Below are 14,296 nucleotides of genomic sequence, written 5' to 3' on the forward strand. Positions count from 1 at the left end.
GGAATGCAATTTCCATGGGAGGAAGAGAACTTGGAGCAGAGCCCGGTTATGGGGTTGCAAGTGAATTTTTTGGGGGGACTGTGGTGCCCCCGTGTCCCCAGGGTATTCAGGAACACAGCCAAGGGACTGCCCAGATGTGCCCCCAGGTGTCCAGATGTTGTGTGAGTTGCCCAGGTCTTGAACAGCAGCCCTGAGATAATGCCCAGGCTGACCAAATGCTCCCCTGCAGGTGCAAATGTTGCTCTTGGGTAACCAGACGTTGCCCCAGGAACGCCCAGGTGTTGCTCTGGCTGTCCAAATGTTGCTTGAGGTACACAGGTATCACTCAGCCCAAAAATGCCTGGGTGCTGCCCTGCATGTACAGGTGTTGCTCCAGGATCACCTGAGATCAACCAGGATGCCCAGAAGTTGCCCCAGGGTGTTCTGGTGTTGCTCCAGGTGTCCAGATGTTGCTCCAGGATGCTCCAATATCCCCCAGAGTGCCCAGACACTGCTATGGGTGCCCTGACGTTGCCCTGCATGTACAGATGTTTCACCAGGACAACCAGAGATCACCCAGGAGGTCCAGAAGTTGCCCCAGAGTGCCCCAGTGTTGCCCCAGGGTGCCCAGATGCTGCCCAGATGTTGCTCTAAGTTGCCCAGCTGTCACCCCTGGCTGCCCAACTGTCCCACCCAGGGTCTGGCCGTGCTGCTGCCACACTGACCCTAGAGAAAGTCACCTCCTCTCCCTGTCCTGCAGCTCCTGGTCCCCACAGCCTGGCCAGGCCTCCCTGCTCTCCTGGACACCGTGGATTTTTGGAAGAAGCCTGTGGCCACCCATCCCTCCCTCCCCACCCACCCTCAGCAAGTGGTGGCTGTGGGAAAGGTGTGTAAAAAGGCAACAGGTGACAGAAGGAGAGGGAACGGCCTCAAGCTGTGCCAGAGGAGGGTCGGGTTGGACATCTGAAAGAATTTCTTCATGGAAAAGGTGGTCAGGCACTGAAAGGGGCTGCCCAGGGGGGTCAAGGAGTCCTCATCCCTGGAGGTGTCCAAGGAAGGACTGGACATGGCACTCAGTGCTCTGGGCTGGTGACAAGGTGGGAATGGGTCACAGGTTGGGCTGGATGATCTTGGGGGGCTTTTCCAACCTCAGGGATCCTGTGATATGTGTGTTTGTGGCTGCACATACACATGGCTGCACGCACACACACACACACACACACACACACACACACACACACACACGTAAGGACCTGCACACACGTGTGGGACTCTGGGACTGGCACTGCCCAGCTCATGCTGCTGCCACTCCCTGGTTCCCGCTGCTGTCCCACCAGCAGGGACAGTCACCTGGGGGTTCCAGCACCTGCCTGCAACCCCTCAGCCCTGGTGCCACCAGGCCCATGGGTTGGGGACCGAGTGGGCACGGCAGGACTGGGTCCCCAGTGCGAGGGCAGAGGGGGTCCCTTGGTCCCTTCTGTCCCCGGGTGTGACGGCAGAAGGGGTCCCTTGTGTGCCCAGGTCCCCCAGATGGTGGAAGGGATCCCCTGGTCCCCACCGGCGGTACCGGGGTAGCACTGGCAGCCGTGCCCCCGGGCAGAGCGGGGTGTCCCTTGGCTGGGCAATGGGGAGTCCCCGTCTGTCTCGGCCCGGCCCCTCGGGCAGAGCGGGACCCGCCGTGCAGAACGAATCCCCGGGGCTGCTCTGGCCCGTTCCCGGTGCGGAACGAGCCCCGGTGCAGCCCCGTCCCGGAGCGGCCCCGTCCCCCACCGGCACAAACGGTTAACGCGGCCCTGCCCGCGATGTGGCTCCTCCCGGTCCCTCCCCGAGGCCGGCCCCGGTCCCGGCGGGGCCGCCCAGCCCCAGTCCAGCCCCAGCGCCGACCTCCGCCACCGCCCAGCCCGGCTGCACCGGCCGGGAGCACCGGGAGCACCGGGACAACCAGAACTACTGCAGGCACCGGGGCGTCGGTGGCACCGGGAGTAGCGAGGTACCGGGAACACCGGGGTTACCGGGAGCACCGAGGGCACCGGGGACACCGGGAGTACCGGCCCGGGGGTCCTGCACCATGATCTGCGGCAGGAAGGCACGTCCCGCCGCCGAGCAGCCCCGCGCCCCGTCGGACGGTGCCGGTGGCTCCCGGCGGTCCGGGAGAGCCCTGAAGAAAATGGGTGAGTCCCGGGAGGACCGGGGGGAGCCGGGCAGAAACTCCGGGGGGGCTGTGCCAGATGGGGGCCGGGAGGGATCTCGGTGGCTAGGAGGGTTCCTGAAGTGGGTGAGGACCCTTATGGCAGGAACGAGTCCCCCACGGAAGGGAAGAGACCCCCATGGCAGGGAGGGGAACCCCCATGACGGAGAGAGTCCCCCACGGCAGAGGGGTCTCTTATAGAGGGGATGGGGGCCTGCATGGCAGGGAGGGGACACCATGACAGAGAGAGGGTCTTGTCTTGGAAGACCTCCCATGGAAGACCCCTCCCTTGCCCCCATGGAAAGGAGGAGGACTCCTATGGCAGGGAGGGGACACCCCCGGCAGGGCTGGGATCCCCAGGATAGCCAGGGAATGGTCTCCATGGCTGGATGAGGTCCTGCTGTGGGGAGGGGTCCATAAAGCCACGAGGGCCCCCATGGCAGGGATTGTCCCCAGAGTAGATGGGGTCCCCACTGGCAGGGATGGGTCCCCATGGCAGGGGCCATTCCCGGGGTGGATGGATTCCCCCACATCAGGGAAGGGTCCCTGTGGCTGGGAGGGGTCCCCAAGGCAGCCCAGAGTATCTGTGTATCACCCCAGCTGTTGAGGGGCAACGGGGTCAGGGTTTGGCCACATCACAGGTGACAGGAGCCCCCCACTCAGTGTGTTTATTGTCCCCAAGGCCCTGCCTCAGTTTCCCCACCCAAGGGTGCTGCCCAGGGTGTTGTTGGCCCGGGGCCCTCTGGCCCACGGGGTGTGTGCAGGGGGAGTGGGTGCGTGGGAAGGTCAGGGGGCACCCACGGGAGCGGCTGGATCTGGGGTGGGTACAGAGGGCAGGGATGGATCTGCTTCAGGCTGCTTTGGACACGGGGCCGTGGGCCTGGAGCTGCACAGCTGTCTATGCATCCATGTATCCATATGTCCACATATCCCTGCATCTCTATATCCATGGGGCCATGTATCAGTGCATCCCTATGTCCAGGTGCACCTGTGACTGACCATCTGTGTCCATGGGCCTGTATCCATGCATCCATGCACCTGTGCATCCGTTTACTTGAACATTCACATGTCTGTATGTCCTTGCATCAGTGCATCCATGTACCATACATCCCTGCAGCTCTATATCCATGTATCCAGACATCCCTGCATGTCTATATCCATGCATCCATATATCCATGTATCAGTGCATCCATGTGTCCATGCATCCATGAGTCCATGAATCCATGCACCTGTGCCCATGTGTTTGACAATCCCTGTGTCCATCTCTGTGCCCACACACCTGTATCCATGTGTCCATACAGCCGGGTATCCATCCACCTGTGCATCCATGTGCTTGTGCACCCGTGTCCCTGTACCTGCCCCCAGTCCTGCACCTTGGGCAGGATGTGACCTCACGGGAGGGGGTGGCAGCTGGTGGTCACATCTCCAAGTCCGTGGCCAGCTCGGGATGTTCCCTGTGAGCCCCACAGGGCTCTTTCCCAGCCCAGGAGAGGGATCTCCAGCCGGAGAGGGACACGGCCGCTGGGGCTGTTTGGAGTGGCTGCCAAAACAAAAAAGGGAGGAAATAACCACTCTGTGGATAGATGGAAAAGTCCCGGCTGGGGCGTGGGCCCTGAGTCCCCCGAGGCCACCCCGTCATTGTTCCCAGCCTGGGCTCTGCTGCTGGCACCGTCCTGACGCCCTCCACACGGGATCTGGGCAGCCTGGCTGGGGTTTGGCAGCTGGGCTGTCACTGGGCTGTGTCACTGTGTCCCCTCAGACAGGCACACAGTGCTCCTGCCTGCCCTGTCCCATTCCAACTTGCTCCTGTCCCATCTCCTCATCCCATCGTGTCCCATCCTGCCCTTTCTGCCCTGTCCCATCCTGTCCTGTCCTGTCCTGTCCTGTCATGTCATGTTTGTCCTGCCCACCCTGCCCCATCCAGTCCAGTCTGCCCCACCCTGTCCTGTCCAATCTTACCTGTCCCATCCTGTCCCATCTGTAGTCACGTTGTGTCACATATTTCCCATCCCATCACCCTCTCCTGTCCATCTCACCCTGTCCTGTCCCACCCCTCCATCCCATCCCATGCCCGTGCTGTGCCATTCTGTCCCATTGTGTCTGTCCCATCCAATTCCAGCTTGTCCCATCCAATTCCATCCTGTCCCATGGCATCATGTCTGTCCTGTGCCACCTGTCCCGTGCCATGGGAAGTGCAGGAGTGTACACGTGCAGATGTGCACACAGATGTGCACTGACCCCCCTCACTCCCACCCCACACCCCCAGTACAGCCTGAGAACCTCCAGCACCCCCCAGTACCCCAAACGCCCCCAGTGCCCCCCAGCAGCCCGTGGCTGGTCCCCACAGGCCTGACGGAGGACGAGGACATCAAGCAGATGCTCCAGGGGTCCCTGCTCCGGAAGGTCCGGGCCAGGGGCGGCTCCCGGGAGCGGCTGTTCCGCCTGCAGGAGGACGGGGTGACCGTGTGCTTCGAGGGACGCTTCAGGCGCACCCGCTCCCCCCAGAGCTGTGAGTGCACTGGGGACCCTCCCCGGGGGCTCGGGGATGCTGGGCCACATCCTGCACAGCCACAAGCTGCAGGGAGGGGCTAGGGAGGGGCCAGGACCGGCACAGTGTCACAACAATGCCCACAGGGGTTCCCACCCATGGACCAGACCCCTGTCCAGGACCTAGATCCTGACCCAGATTCCCACCCAGACCCCCACCCAGGACTCAGACCCCAACCCTGGACCCAGACCCCATTCCAGGACCTAGTCCACAACCAGAACCTGGACTCCCACCCAGAATCCAGACCCCAGTGTGAGACCCAGACCCACTCAGACCCTACCTCAGGACCTGGACCCCCACGCAGGACCCAGACCGATTCCCAGCACCCAGAACCCCATCTGGACCCCCATCTTGGACCCAGACCACAGCCCTATTCCCAGACCCCCACCCAAGACTTGGATCCCCACCCAGAACCCAGACCCCACCTGAGTTTCAGACCCCCACCCAGGATCCAGACTCCAGCCCAGGACTTAAACCCCATCTCTATCCCCACCTGGGACTGGACCCCAGACCCCCACCCAGCACCCGGACCCCAGTCCAGGACCCAAACTCCAACAAGGGCCCGGACCCCAGTCCAGGACCTGTACCCCCAGCCTGGGACCCAGACCATCATCCAAGATATGAACCCCAGTCCAGAACATGGACTCCCACCCCGGACCTGGACCTCAACTCGCTGCACCCAGTGCTTCCCAGTGCCTCCCAGTGCACCCCATGCCGAGCCCCCAGAGGCCCCGCCTTTCCCCACCCCTCTTGGGAGGTCCCGTCTCCATCCTGGCCAGACTCTGTCCCTGCTCCCGGCGTCACCCCTCTCCTTCCACCCTCTTGTCTGGGATGGGTGCCCGGCGCTGGCAGCGCCGCCAGGCAGCTCCGTCCCGAGCCCATCCCCGCGGGGACAGCGGCCACCGCCCCTGTCTCGCCCGGGATTAGCGGGTTAAGCCCGACTGCCGCACCAGCGGGAGCCCAGCGCTGTCCCCGGGGGTGCCCGTGAGGGGCCGGGGTGCTTCGCGGGTGGTGAGGGAGCGGGTCCATCGCCACCCCCGCGGTGTCCCCGCAGTCTCGGTGACGCACGTCGAGGGGGTGCGCGAGGGACACCAGTCGGAGGGGCTGCGCAAGCACGGGGCCGCCTTCCCCGAGCGCCACTGCTTCACCCTCGTCTTCAAGGGCCGGCGCAAGAACCTGGACCTGGCGGCCCGCAGCGAGGAGCACGCCCGGCACTGGGTGCAGGGGCTCGCCAAGCTCATGGGGCGGCTGCAGGCCATGAGCCAGATGGAGAAGCTCGACCAGTATCCTTTGTGGGAGCTCTGGGGGGGCTCGGGGGACAGGCTGTGGTTTGTGATTTCCTTACCCAGCGTAGTTGGATCCACGGGGTCCTGCAGAAAGCAGACAAGAACAAGGACAACAAGATGTCCTTCCAGGAGGTGAAGAACATGCTGAGGATGCTCAACATCGACATGGACAATGTTTATGCCTCCAAACTCTTCAAGGTACTCATCCCAGGGGTCCACCACCCGCTGGCCCTGCTGCTGTCACCGCAGGGAATGCTGGCTCCTTCTCTGCCTCCTGCAGAGAACTGACCAACTCCTCACACCCAAAGCCATCCACCACCACCAACGGTTGGGGCCCATCAGGAGCAGGAGCACATGGTGGGGTGGGGTGAGCTGCCACCCCCTCCCCACTGCCCCCAGGGTCCCCAGGGTGTGACATTTCCCCACCATGGGGAGCTGTCCCCAGAGGCATCTCCCAAGGTCCCCTTTCCACCTGGGGAAACCGAGGCACGGAGCTCTGCTCCATCCCGGACTGGAGGGTCTGAGGGCTGTGGGTGGGAGGACAGAGGGGACACACCAGCGGCTGAGACCCCCAAACTCATCACACACACTGCCAGGCAGGAGAAGGCAGGGGGTGGATGTACCCTCTCCCCATGGCAGTGGGGTGGACATCATCCCCATGGCTGTCCCCAACCTGTCCCCAACCTGTGTCCCGTCAGGAGTGTGACCACTCGGGCAACGAGCGGCTGGAGGGCCGGGAGCTGGAGGAGTTTTGCCGGCGGCTCCTGCGGCGGCCGGAGCTGGAGGAGCTCTTCGGGCGCTACTCGGGCGAGGATCGCGTCCTGTCGGCCGAGGAGCTGCGGGATTTCCTGCGGGACCAGGGCGAGGACTCCAGCCTGCGCCAGGCCCGCGCCATCATCCGCAAACACGAGCTCAACGACAAGGGTGGGGCTGGGCCGGGGGGTGGGACAGGCACTGCTGGAGCTACGGGAGGTCATGGATGGTGTGGGGATGAGGCTCTGCTTGGTGTGTCACCCCCTCCAAACTGGTATGGGGTCCTCCAAGGCTTGGGTGATTGTCCCTGAGTGTCCCTTGCCAGGGTGTCAGCCATCCAACACGTGGCCCTGCTGGTCCCAGGGGGATGTGGCACTGCAGGGACAGGGGATGTGAAGGTAGCAGGTGGATTTCCATGTCTCCTGGGTGAAGCAGTGCCAGCCCTGGTGGGACTGTGGCACTGCCAAGGACCTCTGTGTCCCTTGGGCCCTACCATGGCAGGTCCAGATGAACATGGCACTAGGAGGACAGGGGACATCAAGGTGGGGATGAAGGACCTCCATATCTCTTGGGTATCACAGCAGTACCCTCAGGGTAGATGTGGCACTGCCAGGATGGGGAACATCAGTGTGGAGATGGGACACCAAGGGGACCTCCACATCTCCTGGGTGCCACAGTGCCAGGACTGGGGTGAACATGGCACTGTGAGGACAGAGGGTATGAGGAGGGGGCAGGGAAACTCCACACCTCATATGTGCCACCATGTCAGGTCCAGGGGGAATGTGGCACTGGCAGGACGAGTGACATCAGGATGGAGATGGGACACTCAAGGGAACTTAGGTATTCCCTGGGTGCCACAGTCCCAGGTTTGGGGTGAACATGGCACTGCTGGAACATCCCAGTGAGGACAGTCCCCAGGGTGCCACCCTGCCAGGGTTAGGGCTTAGGGTTAGGTGCCAGCCCTCTGTGACAGCCACCACCATGCCCCACAGCCAGGCAGCAGGACCTGATGATGCTGGACGGCTTCATGATGTACCTGCTGTCGGCTGCCGGCGACATCCTCAACCAGGAGCACACCAGGGTGCACCAGGACATGAGCCAGCCCCTGAGCCACTACTTCATCTCCTCCTCCCACAACACCTACCTGACCCGCACCCAGATTGGTGGCACCAGCAGCACCGAGGCCTACGCCAAGTGGGTGTCCCTGGCCCCAAGTGGGTGTCCCCGGCCCCAAGTGGGTGTCCCCGGCCCTAAGTGAGTGTCCCTGGCCCCAAGTGGGTGTCCTCAGCCCCAAGTGGGTGTCCCTGGCCCGAAGTGGGTGTCCTCAGCCCCAAGTGGGTGTCCCTGGCCCCAAGTGGGTGTCCCCAGCCCCAAGTGGGTGTCCCTGGCCCCAAGTGAGTGTCCCTGGCCCCAAGTGGGTGTCCCCGGCCCCAAGTGGGTGTCCCCGGCCCCAAGTGGGTGTCCCTGGCCCATGGGGCTCCCAGGGGGTCCCGTGGCCCGAGGGGGACAGGGGGACTCAGCCGGTGGTGCTGTGGTGGCAGGGCACTGAGGGCAGGGTGCCGCTGCGTGGAGCTGGACTGCTGGGAGGGCTCTGATGGAGAACCTGTCGTGTACCACGGCCACACCCTCACCTCCAAAATCCTCTTCCGCGACGTCATTGAGAGCATCCGCAGGGCGGCCTTCGAGGTGAGGCGGGTGCTGGAAGCACTGGGAGGGGTGCTGGACACCGGGTGCTGAGCACTGTCCATCCCCTGTGCCCAGAGATCACCCTACCCCGTCATCCTGTCCCTGGAGAACCACTGTGGGCTGGAGCAGCAGGCCACCATGGCCCGGCACATGAAGGCCATCCTGGGGGACCTGCTGTTGACGCAGCCGCTGCAGGGGCAGGACTCCCGTGATCTCCCCTCCCCGGAGGTAAAGCCACCCCCCTGCCATGTCCTCATGTCCCCTCTGAGCCCTGAGCTCGGCCCATGTCCCCTCTGAGCCCTGAGTTCGGTCCTTCCTTCCACAGCAGCTGAAGGAAAAGATCCTGGTGAAGGGCAAGAAGCTGCCAGAGCCGTGGCAGGAGCCTCGGGGAGTCACCTGCCTCCTGGACCCAGAGGAGGAGGAAGAGGAGGAAGAGGAAGAGGAGGAGAAGATGCAGGACAGAAGCAACCGGCGGGTAAGGGGCTCTCCCAGGGCTGTGGTGCCGGGGGACCACGACATCGTGGTGGTGCTGGAGGACCTTGGAGTCCTGGTGGTCCTGATGGATCACAGCGTGCCAGTGGTGCTGGGGGGCCATGGAGTCGTGGTGGTCCTGGAGGACCATGGCATCCTGGAGTGTGCCAGCAGTGCTGGGCCCTGGGGCGGGTGAGCACAGCCAGCACACCCCGCTGCAGCCCCGCTCTCTCCTCTTCCAGTCGCTGCAGGAGATCAAACCTCTGCAGGTGGGTTGTGGGATGGAACTGGGGGGGATGGGTTGGGTGCTGTGGGGGTGGTGAGTGGCCCAGCAGAGGGGACTGATACTGGGGACCCCTCAGTTCTGCCTCCCTCTTCCCATTGGGCTGAGTACTCCATTTCTGGGGTTTCTGATGCTTCAGGGTCTCCATCACCTCAAGTTCTCCATCATGTTGGATTGCCCCTCACTTTGGGGTCTCCATCACCTGCAGGGTGATCCCTCGGGGTCTCCATCACCTTGGAGGGGGGTTCTCCATTGCCTCAGTTCTCCATCACCTCAGGGGTCTCTGTCACCTCTCTCCATCATCTCGGGGTGCCCATCACTTCAGGGTCTCTGTCACCTTGGGGTCTCTGACATCTTGGGTTGTCCACCCCCTTGTGCTCTCCATGACCTCAGGTTCTCAACATGCTTGGTTTGTCCATCAGCCCACGGCCCATCATTCCATTGCCTCAGGTTCTCCATCCCTTTGGGGGCTCTCAGGCTCTCAGGGTGGGGGGGTCTGCAGACCCTTGGGCAGGGGGTTGGCCCCAGAGCCAGGGTGGCCCTGACCCCACGGTGGCTCCCGCAGGCCAAGGATGCACTGCAGGTGTCCCCGGAGCTGTCAGCCCTGGTGGTTTATTGCCAGGCCGTGCCCTTCCCCGGGCTGGCCCAGGCCCTGCGCCACCCCCAGCCCTGCCACATGTCCTCCTTCAGCGAGAGGAAGGCACGGAAGCTCATCAAGGAGGCGGGTGAGGGTGATGGGATGGGGACAGGGATGGGGCAGGGATGGGGACAGAGTGGTTCCATGCCCCTAATGTCACTGGGATGCAGGATGGGCTCTGTCACCAGGGTGGGTCCAGGGGTGGTGATCAGGGACACGCTGGTCTTGGTTGGGTTGCTCTGGACTGGTGGGACTGGGGTCTGCTGGCAGAGTCTGGGGTCAGAGGGTCACAGGACTAGGATCAGGGTCTGGGATCAGGGTTTACGATGTGGCATCTGGGTCCAGGGTGAGATCTGGGGCTGGGATTAAGATCTGGGTCACAGTCCAGGGACTGAGGTCTGGGGTCAAAGTCTGGGGTTGGAGGTCAGGGTCCAGGGTCGAGGTCTAAGGTCAGGGTCTGGGGTCCAGGGCTGAGATTAAGATCTGAGTAAGTGTTCAAGATCTGGGGTCCAGGGTCAATGTCTGGGGTCAGGGTCTGGGATCTAGAGTTGGGATTAGGATGTGGGTCAGTGTCCAGGGTTTTGGTTTGGAGTCTGATGGATCAGGGTGTGGGGTCAGAGTCCAGGTCCAGGATCAGGGTCTGGCATCTAAAGCCAAGGTGTGGGGTCAAGGCCTGGGATCTTGGGCTCAGATTAAGGTCTAGGTCAGCATCCAGGGGCTGAGAGCTGGGATCAGGGTCTGGGCTCCAAGTTCAAGGTCAGGGTTGGGGGCTGAACCGCAGGGCCTGGTTTTGGGGTCCACGCAGCCAGGCAGGCTCTGTCCCTGTCCCCGGGCACACAGGGGGCCCCACACCAGCCCCACGGGCCCCGCTCAGCCCTGTCCCTCCCCAGGCCCGGCGCTGGTCCGGTACAACACCCGGCAGCTGAGCCGGGTGTACCCGCTGGGGCTGAAGATGAACTCGGCCAACTACAACCCCCAGGAGATGTGGAACGCTGGCTGCCAGCTGGGTGAGACCCCCCAGCCCCCCGGGGCACCTGGCACCCCCCTGGAGCTGTCACCCGCTCTGACACCCGTCCCGCTGTCCCCACAGTGGCCCTCAACTTCCAGACTCCGGGATATGAGATGGACCTGAACACCGGGCGCTTCCTGGGCAACGGGGGCTGTGGGTACGTCCTGAAGCCCCCCTGCCTGCGCAGCCCCCCCGGGGAGGGGTCCCGGCGCCTGGAGCTGCACATCAGGGTGAGGGCACCCCACGACCCCTGGCTGGGTGCCACCCGTGGCCCTACTGGGTGACTCCCATGACATTCCAATGCCTGGCCGCTATTCCCGGGTGACACCAACCCCGCTCCCAACCAGGTGCCACCCACGTCTCTTCTGGGTGACACCAACCCCCTGCCCAGGCAGCTGCCACCCATGTCCCCTCAGGGTGATGCCAACCCTGTGGCCAGCCAGGTGCCACCTGCACACCTTCTCCTTGGGTGCCACCAACCTCTCTTCCCCTGGGGACACTGACCCTGTCCTCACATCTGTTTGGGTACCACCCTTGTCCCTTCTCCTGGGGGCACCAACCCTGCCCCTGCACCCAGACATGTGCCACCCATGGCCCTTCTCCTGGGTGGTACCGATTCTGTCCTTGCACCCAGCCATGTACCACCTTTGTCCCTTCTCCTGGGTGGCACCAACTCTGTCCCCAAATCCAGCTGGTATCACCCTTCTACTGGGTGGCATCAACCACCTCCCTTCTCTTCGCACCAGTCCCAACCAAGTGCCACCCACATCCCCTCTCCTGGGGACACCAGCCCTGTCCCCACAGCCCTGTCCCCCCAAGCCCCCCGCAGTGCCCTGGTGCCCCAGCCCCCTGTCCCCAGGTGATCACGGCACAGCAGCTGCCCAAGCTGAACAGGGACAAGGGCAGCTCCATCGTGGATCCCTTCGTGCGCGTGGAGGTCCACGGGGTGCCGGCCGACTGCGCCCGGCAACAGACCCGGCACAAGCTCAACAACGGTCAGTCTGGGGGCCATCCCAGGGCCCCTGATCTCCAGGGACACCCCAGGGCCCCCAGTCCTTAGGGTACCCTGATCCCCAGGACACCTCAGGTCACCCAGAGGCACCACGGGGAACCCTGACCCCTGGGGACACCCCAGGGCACCCAAACCCCAGGGACATCCCAGGTGCCCCCTGATCCCCAGGGGGGGACAGTCCCTCGAGCACCACCCCCCCAGCACCCACCCCCAGCTGCACTGGTGCCCAGGACGTCCCAGTTCCCCCAGTGCCCCCCAGTGCTCTGTCCCCAGCACAGCCTGATCCCCAGCACTGGCAGGGTCCCAGCATGTCCCATCCTCACCAGTGCTGCTCCCTTCTGGCCTCCAGTATACCCAGCCCAAGCCCAGTATGATGCCCATCCTCCCCAGTATAGCCCATCACAGCCCCAGTATGACTCCCATTCTCCCAGTATAGCCCAGCCCAGCTCCAATAGGACTCTCAGTCCCCCAGTATAGCCCAGACTGATTGCAGGAGGACTCCTGTTCCCCCAGTATAGCACAGCCTGGCCCCAGTGGTACTGCCATTCCTCCAGTATAGCCCACCATGGCCCCAGTATGACCCCCATTCCCCCAGCATAGCCCATCATAGTCCCAGTATGACCATCATTCCCTCAGTATGATCCCATCCCTCCAGTCCACCATGGCCCCTGTATGACCACTCTGCTCCCAGTATGGCCCAGTCCAGCACCCCTTTCCCCCACTATGACCCCTATTCCCCCAGTATATCCCACTGCAGCCACAGTATGACCCCTATTCCCCCAGTATAGCCCAATCTAGCACCAGTATGATCCCTATTCCCCCAGTATGACCCCTATTCCCCCAGTACGTCCCACTGCAGCCACAACACGATCCCCATTCCCCCAGTATGACCCATTTCCCTAGTATACCCCACCGTGGCCACAGCAGGACCCCCGTTCTCCCAGTATAGCCCAGTTCAGCACCAGTATGACCCCCAATCCCCAGTATACCCCATCACAGCCCCAGCATGACCTCCATTCTCCCGGTATAGCCCAGTCCAACACAACCCCCTTTTCCCCAGTACACCCCACCGCAGCCCCAGTATCACCCCTGCTGCCCCAGTTCCCCCTGCCCTGTGCAGGGTGGCAGCCGAGCCGGTGCCAGGGTGGGTCCGGCTGGTCCCTGGGGGCGGGGGGTGGCCCCGGCGGCCCCGCCCAGCCCCGTCCCGGTGCCGCAGGGTTCAACCCGCGCTGGGAGGAGACGCTGCGGTTCCGGGTGGGGGTCCCCGAGCTGGCCCTGCTCCGCTTCGTGGTGGAGGACTACGACAGCACCTCCTGCAACGACTTCGTGGGGCAGTTCACGCTGCCCCTGCCCAGCCTGCGCACAGGTGGGCGATGGGGAGCCACCCCCGCTGCCCCCCGGGGGTGGGGACGGTCCCCCTGCCCCGCGCTGAGCCCCCTCTGTCCCCAGGGTACCGGCACATCCACCTGCTCTCCAAGGACGGCGCGTCCCTGTCCCCGGCCACGCTCTTCGTGCACGTCCAGTGCAGGAGCCTGTGAGGGCCCTGGGAGGGCCCTGGGAGGTCCCCGTGGGACGGGGAATGTCGTGTCCCCCCGTGGGACGGGGAATGTCGTGTCCCCCCGTGGGGGGCAACGTGCTCCTCCGGGGGGTGGGCACCCTCCTGCTCCCTGTGTGGGGACAGCCCGGTGACACTGCTCCCCTGCCTGTGGTGACAGCACCCAAGGGGCTGGGGGACCCCCTCCATAGTGCCCATAGTGCCACCTCGTCTGCTGGTGCCCTACTCCTTCCCTCCCTGTCCCTGTGACAGCCAGGATGGGGTGACCAGGCCGTAGAAAACCCCACAGGGGTGACAGCAACCCCCAAATGTCACCAGCCCTGGCCATGCTTGATGCCAGCTGCAAGGACGGTGCCATCACCACGAGGTCCCCCAGGGGACCCTGCCACCATGTGCCACACTGTGCCCGGCTGGGGACACACCCCCACCCCTGCCCTGGCACACATTTATACCCCGGGGTCAAGCCAGTCAATAAAGGTTTTATTTTAACAGAGCCTGTCCCGCTGTCCCTGTCACCCCCCAGGGCCTGTTGTGGGGGGATAAGGGCCGAGCCCACCCCCAAACCAGCACTGTCCCAGGGAGCTGCCAAGCACCCATGGGTGCTGCACCCACGGAAGCCGGGAGGGAACAGCCCTCAAACCTGCCCCAGGGCAAGGGGAGGGTCCCACTGGGTGCCCCCCACCCACACCCAGCCTCCCCCAGCACAGCAGGGACACCAGAGGGGACACAAAGGTACTTGCATAGGTGACACAGGACCCCGAGCAGGGGGATGTGATGGCGCTGCCGGGGGGGACGTGACGGGCTCCTGGTCCCCACTGGGGCCCTGCAGGTCCAGGCTGGGGTGGGCAGAGACCCTGGGGGTCCGTGGTGCCACAGGGGGTGACGGACA

General features: G+C 63.9%; 1 protein-coding gene across 3 annotated transcripts; it reads left to right on the top strand.

Moving 5' to 3' along the window:
* Positions 1-1,804: 1,804 nt before the first annotated feature.
* On the top strand, positions 1,805-13,900 carry PLCD3 (phospholipase C delta 3). Of its 3 annotated transcripts, XM_051775712.1 has the most exons (16): positions 1,807-2,150; positions 4,515-4,676; positions 5,770-5,998; positions 6,070-6,199; positions 6,700-6,925; positions 7,747-7,948; positions 8,296-8,440; positions 8,516-8,668; positions 8,766-8,915; positions 9,154-9,180; positions 9,760-9,919; positions 10,722-10,838; positions 10,922-11,070; positions 11,700-11,835; positions 13,069-13,218; positions 13,302-13,900. In XM_051775712.1, exons 1-16 carry the CDS (start codon positions 2,048-2,050, stop codon positions 13,388-13,390), a joined length of 2,328 nt encoding a protein of 775 aa, XP_051631672.1. In that variant the 5' UTR covers positions 1,807-2,047; the 3' UTR covers positions 13,391-13,900. The 3 variants fall into 3 exon arrangements, with proteins under 3 accessions (XP_051631673.1, XP_051631672.1, XP_051631674.1); XM_051775713.1 differs by lacking the exon at positions 9,154-9,180 and having other exon boundaries at positions 1,805-2,150; XM_051775714.1 differs by lacking the exons at positions 13,069-13,218; positions 13,302-13,900 and having other exon boundaries at positions 1,812-2,150; positions 10,922-10,997; positions 11,700-11,808.
* The last annotated feature ends 396 nt before the right edge of the window (positions 13,901-14,296 follow it).

The sequence above is a fragment of the Manacus candei genome, unplaced genomic scaffold, assembly GCF_025592945.1.
Source record: "Manacus candei isolate 608988 ecotype Guabito, Panama unplaced genomic scaffold, ASM2559294v1 h1tg000340l, whole genome shotgun sequence".
NCBI lineage: Eukaryota > Metazoa > Chordata > Aves > Passeriformes > Pipridae > Manacus > Manacus candei.